Source organism: Cydia strobilella, chromosome 16 (genome assembly GCF_947568885.1).
Source record: "Cydia strobilella chromosome 16, ilCydStro3.1, whole genome shotgun sequence".
Classification (NCBI taxonomy): Eukaryota; Metazoa; Arthropoda; class Insecta; order Lepidoptera; family Tortricidae; genus Cydia; species Cydia strobilella.
Window position 1 is genome coordinate 10,137,342 of NC_086056.1, and position 9,306 is coordinate 10,146,647.

At 37.1% G+C, this 9,306-nt stretch overlaps 2 protein-coding genes across 3 annotated transcripts; one reads left to right on the forward strand and one right to left on the reverse strand.

Moving 5' to 3' along the window:
* The first annotated feature begins 329 nt into the window (after positions 1-329).
* On the forward strand, positions 330-7,861 carry LOC134748441 (probable serine/threonine-protein kinase kinX). Of its 2 annotated transcripts, none has more exons than XM_063683228.1 (3): positions 330-466; positions 4,644-4,785; positions 4,873-7,861. In XM_063683228.1, the coding sequence occupies exons 1-3, from the start codon at positions 387-389 to the stop codon at positions 6,916-6,918; spliced, it is 2,268 nt and encodes a 755-aa protein (XP_063539298.1). In that variant the 5' UTR covers positions 330-386; the 3' UTR covers positions 6,919-7,861. The 2 variants fall into 2 exon arrangements, with proteins under 2 accessions (XP_063539298.1, XP_063539297.1); XM_063683227.1 differs by lacking the exon at positions 330-466 and adding an exon at positions 3,608-3,708.
* On the reverse strand, positions 7,269-9,245 carry LOC134748442 (large ribosomal subunit protein bL9m). Its single transcript, XM_063683229.1, has 5 exons — positions 9,080-9,245; positions 8,805-8,964; positions 8,343-8,512; positions 7,920-8,120; positions 7,269-7,480 (listed from the first exon to the last, which is right to left on the reverse strand). Exons 1-5 carry the CDS (start codon positions 9,146-9,148, stop codon positions 7,322-7,324), a joined length of 759 nt encoding a protein of 252 aa, XP_063539299.1. The 5' UTR covers positions 9,149-9,245; the 3' UTR covers positions 7,269-7,321.
* Positions 9,246-9,306: the final 61 nt, after the last annotated feature.

Consider the following 9,306-nt stretch of genomic DNA (forward strand, 5'->3'; position numbering starts at 1 on the left):
GTTGCTGTCGCTGCGGTCTCGGGAGACAGTATTGAGTATAATTCTCTCGGTCTATAGATTGTCAAAGGACTGTCTCATTTCATACATAGACAGAGAGAATCATACTATCTTTGTCTTACGCTAGTACTAGCACACAAAAGAAAAGGATGAGTATAGTTTTTTTGTTCTTATTTACTGACAATTAGGTTTGACCAACTATGGTTAAAATCAGTCCTGGGTTGGTCCTGAGCCAAATTATAGGAGAATACGCTAAATTCCTCTTTTTCGCAAGATGGTCTAGCTATCAACCAAAGAGTATAATAATATATGTATCTGTCAACCCTCATAGACCTACAAAATAAGATGACAAATTTGTGAAACGAATATTATTTTTGTTAGCTTTTGCTATGCCTCCAGGTTTATTTAATTGCGCAAAACGAAATAAAATCTTGAGGTACTTGCTCAAGACCAAAGAATGCAGAGCTAGGTAAGATTTTATTTATTTAATTATTCAGAATTTAGTGTATCACTCGAAAGAATAATTAAACTGGAATTAAATCCGTGGCCTAAAATAAAATACCGTAATACCTAAATACCGGAAGCGCTGCCTAACAACACTATCCTAAGACCTTATACTGACGAGCGCTTTTACAACGACCGTTTGAATGACACAAATGGAAACGTGTATTTATTCACGCTTTTTATCAAGCGTAGTTAGATTTTCAACTTTAAGCCTTGGTCTTTAAATCATATTTAGCGTGCGGGCAGATTAAATCGCTGTTTTAACGCTTGTTGAAAAAGCGCTCGTGTGTAGGGTCATTAACACACCATCAGATTGGCTCAGGGACCGGGACAGAGATGGGCAAAATGTAATCGACTAACGATTAACGATTAAGATTACAAGAATTAATTGCGACTGACGATTGAAAACGACGATTGATCAATCTTAGTTGTATAGAGTGCAACTAATTTAGTTGCAACTAAATTAGTTGCCGATTGATTTCGGACAACTAAATTTTGTAATCGACTAATTAGTTAGACTATTTTCTCGCGACTAATGTTAGAAGCAAATTGAATAGAATACCTCGGTATGACTATGTTGACAGACTGATTAGGACATCTTAACGGATGTTTAAAAATAAAATAGTCATGTATTATGAAATAAAACTATGAAAACGGATTATATCGCGTATATTGAATTTATAATACATCCCGACGTTTCGAACCCTTTACAGCGTTCGTGGTACCCACATACTAAAATAATGAACAATCATAGACTATAAACTTTAAAGCTGGTTGTACATGCAAAACCAGCCTTAAAGTTTATAGTCTATGATTGTTCATTATTTTAGTATGTGGGTATTTTTGCACTTTGTAATTTTTCCTCAGTCACCCGTTGACCACGAACGCTGTAAAGGGTTCGAAACGTCGGGATGTATTATAAATTCAATATACGCGATATAATCCGTTTTCATAGTTTTATTTCATGAGTAACTATCGCGGTAACCGAAGACAATATTAGTCATGTATTACTTATGATATTTTGACCGTTTCTAAGGAGTGATATCTGTTCTCACTATTATTTTGCTACTAAAGTAAGTAAGTTTAATGACCACACGTTGAAAACAAAATAGACCGCGTAGATAATAAACAACATGCAGATGTGTCATTCAATAGAACGTGTTATTTTTAGAAGATGCGTCGGCACTTGCACCAAAATGCAACAAACAACTTCCAGTTCCAGGTAAGTAGGATTATCCCATTGTTTTGTCACCGCGTGACACTAAAAAGAGTTTTACTATTGTCAGAGACAGCAAAATATTGATAGTTTCTATGTCTAAGATTTACTCAGTATCGTATAATTCAAAGTATTAATAATGCACCAACCTACTTTATTGTTTGCGATTTGTAAACAATGCAGTTTTTCGCTATTTGTCGTTATTACCAATATATCGTTATAATAATATTATGGCATTATTTGCATTGTCATTCAAGCATTTCAAATTAAACGTGTATACATAATTTTAGCTCAATCGGATGAAGATATCTGCTTCAAAATAAGTCGCAAAATTCTACCCAAACTAACATAGTTACAACATACGAGTACCTCCGTATGTTACATACATACGTACTTGTAGTTACATATTGCAAGATAATAAATGCAAAAACGGGCGCCTACGTAGTTTTAATATAGATTTAATCGTGAAATTTAGTCGATTGAAACTAAAATTAATTTAGTTGTTAGTCGAACGTTCTCACAACTAATTTAATCGCAACTAAATTAATCGCGATTAAAAAATGACGATTTATATTTTTAATCGATTGATTAGTTAACTAAAAGTTTAATCGATTAATGCCCATCTCTGGACCGGGATAAGTGGCTTACTCCAACTTACTCGAAGAGAGGCCTATGCTCAGCAGTGGGCGATAAAAGGCTGATATGATGATGATGACTATGAACGTTTTGATAGGTACCTACATTAAATACTAATAGTTATTTATATCCATGATACTAAATATCATTAACAACTTAACCTCAGAATAAGTCATTATTCTGAGAACTTAACCCACACATTGGCTGTTGAAAGGGGCGGGGAAGTTTCAAACCACTCAATCGGGATCCTGATCCTGAGTATAAATACATTAGAAATTAATAACACATCGAAAGTTGTACTGAAGCTATTCGTGACTTGACAGTCGCGGGCAAGGTCGAAGTTCGTGAATTACGTGATATGGCAGGCTACCTAAATATAAACGCAGTAGGTATAGGGGACCGCTCAATGTTATGGCGTACCATAGGGCGACTGGTACGGTCTGCGCCAGCGGGATGCTTACACACTTGAATCACTGCCCGAAGGTAGGTAGAGGTAAATTTCTGTGGCAGAAAAATAGTATTTAGGGGGTCTTTTATATTGTAATTCCACCTTCTTATTAGGGTTCCGTACCCAAAGGGTAAAAACGGGACCCTATTACTAAGACTCCGCTGTCTATCACCAGGCTGTATCTCATGAACCGTGACAGCTAGACAGTTGAAATTTTCACAGATGATGTATTTCTGTTGCCGCTATAACAACAAATACTAAAAACAATATACAATAAATTTTTAAGCGGGGCTCCCATACAACAAACGTGATTTTTTTGCCTTTTTGCGTGATGGTACGGTGTACGGAACACTTCGTGCGCGAGTCCGACTCGCACTTGGCCGGTTTTATGTTTTTACTGCTGAGGTGAAAAGTTGAATAGGCCACAAGACGATAAAGGTTTCTTTTTGTACAGTGCCTTTAGTGCCTCGCTACGCTCAACATTCTAAATAATAATATTATTAAAGGATCTTTCGCTTGCTCGGGACTTGAAATTATAACTCATAGTAAAAACCAACTATGTTCGCTTGTTGCACCAATAGATATATACTTACGCAAGTAAGTCTTTTGTAACGGCGTGCAGATCTTTGGTTAAAAATGTTAAAATACACAAAGGTCTAAGCCGTAGTATTAATTGCCGAAAAATCACATATGTTAAAAGTGTTTATTGGCGCTCAAAAACAAATGAAATTGGTAATGTCTGTTGTCTGTACGATGTTCGCCAATATTACGTGGCGAACTGTCTCCGTAAGCCGAACCTTCGCGAAGGTCGGATGGCATTGCTTTGTTTACATCGGTACCATGCGAGCAGTCGCAGCCGAGGACCGCGGGACGAAACACCTGGCCTTATGGGGAAATCTAAAAAGAAGTAGGTGCTTACAAATTCAGTGAATCTATTAGTTTTCTAGAATTAAGTCGAGGTACTTACAGGGTTTTGGACAGTGCAACGTTGTATTTTAGAGTCAATATAGACCAATGAAATATGTGTTAATTACCTAACTTTTATCATTCTTATCCCATTCTTCAGTTAGGCCTCCTTGTAGCTCCGTGATCAGTTTGATTTGTCATAATCGGGACCAAATATACTTACTTTACTCTTTGATCGGGACCCCTGTAATATGTCATGTGTATGATGTATCTTGGCGTAACCAGATCGAGTCTAAGACAAAGGAACACGAAATATTTATTGTCGTCATCACCATAACAAGTTTTTGGCAAAAATCTCATTTTTGGTACAAGCTTTTATCGCTGACTGTACTATAATATATTTTCACAGGCAACTAATACTCATCGAGCCAATTCTAAAAACCCCAAACACATTTAGGTTTCGTTGTTTTATCACGTTCCTATGATCTCCTCCTGTCTCCATCATCAGATAAGCTCGATGGTACCATAATATTTAACATTGCATTGTCACTCGACCTTCATATATATGTATGCAAATGTTCAGCTTCATTGGAAGTCGGGAAGAGGGTCAAATTTAACTTGCAAGATTTGACCCGTACAAATTTAGTTACATACAGTACTTACATAGGTACACTGCAAGTTAATAAAAAGTAAAAACATTAAGGTTGTAAATCTCATGGGTGGCATAACATCCGTTTGATATTTGCGTCTTATTCGTCAAGCGAAATTCAGGTCAAGGGCAAACCCATTTAAGACAGGTACTTATCCATGCAAAATATTAGGATAAAGATAACTCGTGTCACGAATAAGCATATGGCTCATAAGATGCTTTACTTTTCCCAATAGACATTACCAAACCATCAAACCTCTTCATATCGTTATTCACTTTTTTCACAGAATTAAAGCGGATCAGATCAACGTTTTGAGGAAGCAGTATGACGCTTTTTTAGAGGAGGATAAAAAACGCAAAGAGCGCAATGAACATATCCTGGAGAAGCTCCACAATATGCGCCTGTCTAACACTGTGGCACGATACAAGGTAATCCCTCAATCTAAGGCAATCTACTTTTTACCTTCTTTTAAATTAGCGTTACTAGAAAACTTATACGATTGTTCTTTATTTCAGTCCAATGTCTATCTAGACCAAAGAGTATCTTTTAACTGCACCGGGGAAGCGCCGATTAACATATACCCTCATCCACAAACAAATCAGCCAGCTATGGTTAATACTCTGAGGAAGTTTAGAGAAACTGCGACACCCACGGATCCAGGTATTCTCACCAAGCCCATGGACGAGACGTACATCCTCAACGAAATCAGCAAAACATATATACTGATACCTAAGTTAAGATCAATTGCTGGCGAAGATTACATTCCCAGAGCAATAAAACAGGATAACAATAACGACGGAGATTGGAAGAGTAAATATAGCATTTTAGATAAACTCAAACAGAATGAAAAAGAGGAGACAAATAGCTTTTCTGTTTTAAAAGACAACGGTAAGAGTTTCTTACATGACATCCCAACCAAAGAACATAAATACAGGTTTGATGATGAAGGAAATTCGCCAAAAGATGAGATCGCAGAACAGGATGTGGCTGCTAAATACGCAACAGACCCTTTGGCTTGTCAAGATGAAAACGGAACGATAAATAAAATTACTACCGATATTAAGAAGGAAAAAACCATAAGACAGTCTGAGGTAGCTCCAAATTTAAACACTCATTCCACGGCATTAAAAACGGATACAGATAATGGAGGACAATTACAGCAGCCAAACAGAGGTACAGCGGGTTTTGGGGTATTGACTGAGCAATACACTTATCCCACACAAGAAGTTCAGTTAGCTTCGCATGAAACCGGGGGTCGAAATAATGATCCAATATACAATGATAAACATGAAAATGAAGATAACGAAAAACTGTCTCCTGTTGTAAACGATATAAGGCATGTAGAAGAAATTGATCCTATTAAACCTGAAGCACAAAAAACAACAAGTGATTATTCGAACACAGGTAATTCTGAAAAACTGCAATATCCAATTGACATTATAAATGTTCAGGACTTTACGCCGGCAGAAGGCGTAAAGTTGGTAGATGGAGTGAATATTAATCCAGATAATCAAGCCGTACAGGAGACATATAAGGCACCTAGTGACCAGAACGTTGTTCAAGCACCAGCGGAACATGCATATCAGCCAAAGGCCCACCAACCACAAGGTGATGATCAGTACGGGTCCCAACCAACAGGCTCTTCTGAGGAAGTATATCTACCTGGGGCTAATCAGCCACCTGGTGGAGAACATTACGTTTATAACCCAACTGCTGTTGGATCAGGTGCTCCTGATGAGAAAGCTTATCTACCAGGGGATCAGCAGCCGCTAAGTGGTGATCAGTATGTCTCTGAACCAGTTGCAGTTGCCGCAGAGCAGCAAGAGCATATTACAGAGAATACAGAACAGCACCGACAAGGTGCTTACGATCAAACTGGGGACGTGACATCAGAAATCCAAGCATTTGAAGATGAGCAGAACCAAATGTTTTATTCAGAACAGGCAAATTACCAAGATTACAATCAAGATCCAAATGCTGTGGGTGATGGTTACAGTGCTGACACAAATTACGATCCCTCACTCTTGTATGGAGATGTACAGCAGGAGGCTGCATATCCTGCGGAAATAAACGAACACGAAGAAACTTCACAACGGTATGATCCTAGTTACGAGGAGCAGTATGCGGCCAAGGATGCAGAGCAACTGTATGCTGAACAACAATATAGCGATCAGCAATACACTGAACAACAATATAGCGATCAGCAATATACTGAACAAGGACAATATGGTGACCAACCTTATGCTGAACAACAATATGGTGAACAACAGCAATATGATGGACAACAATATGCTGAACAGCAAGAATATACCGATCAACCTCAAGGCGAACCTGTGATAGCAACACTTCAAGAATATGATCAAGCATATCCATTACAAGAGCAGACCATGGAGCAAATTGAACAACAACTGGATAATGAGGAAATTAACGTTCCAAGTCAAGATGCTGTGGGTGATATTGTGGACGAATCTATAATGTACGCTCAGAATGAGGGGGAAGTGCCTGCTACTGAACAATACGTTGAAAACCAGAATCCAGAGCCGATCTCTCCTAAACTCTAAAAATATATAATAATATTTGCACAACATTTCAAGAGATATGTTAATTAATCAGAATAAATATTTATCCTTTTAGAATTACCTGTAGTAAAAAAGAGCAGATTTTTTTTTTCTGCCAAGTAAAATAGTTTACGCCTATGTCCTGACTGTTCTGAGGCCCTACTGCAAAAAAAAAAAGAAAATCGTATTTTTTCATCTGCTTCTGTATCATTCAAATATGCAGGAGGGATAGAGAGGCAGATATCGAAATTTCGGTTTTCCTTTTTCGCAGTAGGCCCTCTGTTCTGTTGCACATATTAGCCAGCAGATTTATTTTGTAAAATTATCTGTGTCATCATAAATAAATAAATACATTACTGTTCTAGTTTTATATTGCATTATGACTACATTAGTTCATGAACTTGATTTATTCAGGTAGAGGCATGCTTTGCAGCACTTCAGCTTGCACAGGGAAGAGTGGTTCCACGGGCTTCTTCCAATGATACTCTACCCAAGGAAGTCTGTCCAGCCCTGTAGCCCAGTGGTGAATTCTGCACCGCACATTGACTGTTTCTTTTTTATTAATCTGTAACAACATAGTTTACCATTTTATTAAAATATTTAGAAATATTTATTTCACATTTTTATGCAGTGCAATAGCACTTAAGTACAGTCGCCATCAGATATATGCAAAGCAAATCAATTCAAAATGAATGCTATTAAATATTTATCATTCAAATCAAAACCATCATTTAAAAGTAAATTCTACCAGCAAACATAAGAAAACAACTAAAAATTTGCATTTGATTACTTTGCTTCAAATGTGAATAAAATGCAACTTTCTTATCAGTTTTTGAACAGTCTTGAAGAGAGCCTTTACCAGCTGGTGTGGAGAAAAAATATTTTTCATTTTTACATGTTTAATAAGACTGAGTTGTATGTTTAATAAGACAATTATGTTTTGACAGCAGAGTTTTTTTATTTACTATCCCCAACACTGAAATAATAACAAGGGTAATACTTACTGTAACAGTCACATAAAATTCCTTTTCCTGTAGTGACATGTCAGGCCCACTAATTTTGCCAGGAGGCATTGTGATGGCATGTTCTGGGACCACAAACCCTGCCTTTCTAAATGATGCCTTTACATGCCATGGCTCTAGAGTCCAGGGTTCTCGTTTGTTCATTGTGATTTGTAGAACCAGCCGGGAAAGACAGCTGATAGTCTGTTGAATGAAACACAAGTAACAATCAGAAAAAAATGTGAGTAACAATTAAATTATTATAAAAGTTTTATATACCCCACATGTGGTTTGATAATAATGTCCTATTTTGACTTGATAGACAATTTGTGTTTTTGATATAAACTATCTAGCGCTGTCTAGTACTATCAATAAAAACTTTAATGTTCTTGAATTGAAGCGAGTAATGATTTAAAGTAATCTTACCCTTTGCACATATGGAGAACTGAAGGTGTCTTCAGTTTTAGGTTTGTTTTCATCAACTTTGTATTGCTCCATGTTCTTGGGATTAAAATACACCGCTAGGCCTGGCATCAAATAATCTTTGTAGGCCTCATTAGGTCTTAAGGTGAGTACATCACCAGCATTACCAATACCTAAAAACAAACAAAATTGTATAGTCTAGTTAATAGGGGATATTACTGCAATGTTCTGCCACCAGAGTGCAGGACTAGCCTTTTTGGTGGTTTTCTTACAGAGGACCTACCGGGAAATGCGAATCCGAAAATTCGCTATCTGCCTCTTTATCGCTCGAATATGCAAGAGTGACAGAGATGTTAGATAAAGAAATTTTCTTGTTTCACAATAGCGGATAGACCCTCAGATTGTGGCAGTGGCGCCCCCTACGCAGAGTTTCGCGTAATATTCCCTAATTCTTGGTCAACTAACCTTCAACGTACTGATTCAAAATAACTTTCATATCAGCCTTTTTGACGACATTTTTGTCTTCAACCAAGTCGTACACGAAATGACGGCCTCTCAGCTTTGCCGGTTTGCCATTTTTCTTGTGCAATGGTGGTGGCCATCTCCTCTTCAATATAAATGTTGTCTATAAGGTAAAGCACAATGAAGTAGTTTTATCTTCTCATATAAAGAAAATTATCTAAACAAACCAGGTTAAATTAGCACTTCCATCCAATCCTAGTTTGTAAAATAGTACTCACTCTTGTTTGCTGTGTCAGCACAGTCTGTACATTAACTATGTTGTTTAGAAAAGAACGTATCCCTAACATGGTAGCACAATTTATACAATTAAATCAACTTCGCTATTTGTAAATAGCTAACTGAACGAAATAGGTTAGGAAGAAATAAGAATCTGAATCTCTCAAATTTCAAAATGACACAATGACACTTGACAGATCTAATGTTGCTTGGTAGCACTTTTTTTTTC

Bases quoted from the DNA above. Each gene is read 5' to 3' on its own strand.
- LOC134748441 (XM_063683227.1), top strand. From the start codon at position 3,614: ATGGCATTGCTTTGTTTACATCGGTACCATGCGAGCAGTCGCAGCCGA. The intron at 3,709-4,643 runs GTAGGTGCTTAC...CTTTTTTCACAG, and splicing joins ATGGGGAAATCTAAAAAGAA to AATTAAAGCGGATCAGATCA. The intron at 4,786-4,872 runs GTAATCCCTCAA...TCTTTATTTCAG, and splicing joins ACACTGTGGCACGATACAAG to TCCAATGTCTATCTAGACCA.
- LOC134748442 (XM_063683229.1), bottom strand. From the start codon at position 9,148: ATGTTAGGGATACGTTCTTTTCTAAACAACATAGTTAATGTACAGACT. The intron at 8,965-9,079 runs GTGAGTACTATT...TTTACCTTATAG, and splicing joins TGCTGACACAGCAAACAAGA to ACAACATTTATATTGAAGAG. The intron at 7,481-7,919 runs GTAAGTATTACC...ATGTTGTTACAG, and splicing joins AATTTTATGTGACTGTTACA to ATTAATAAAAAAGAAACAGT.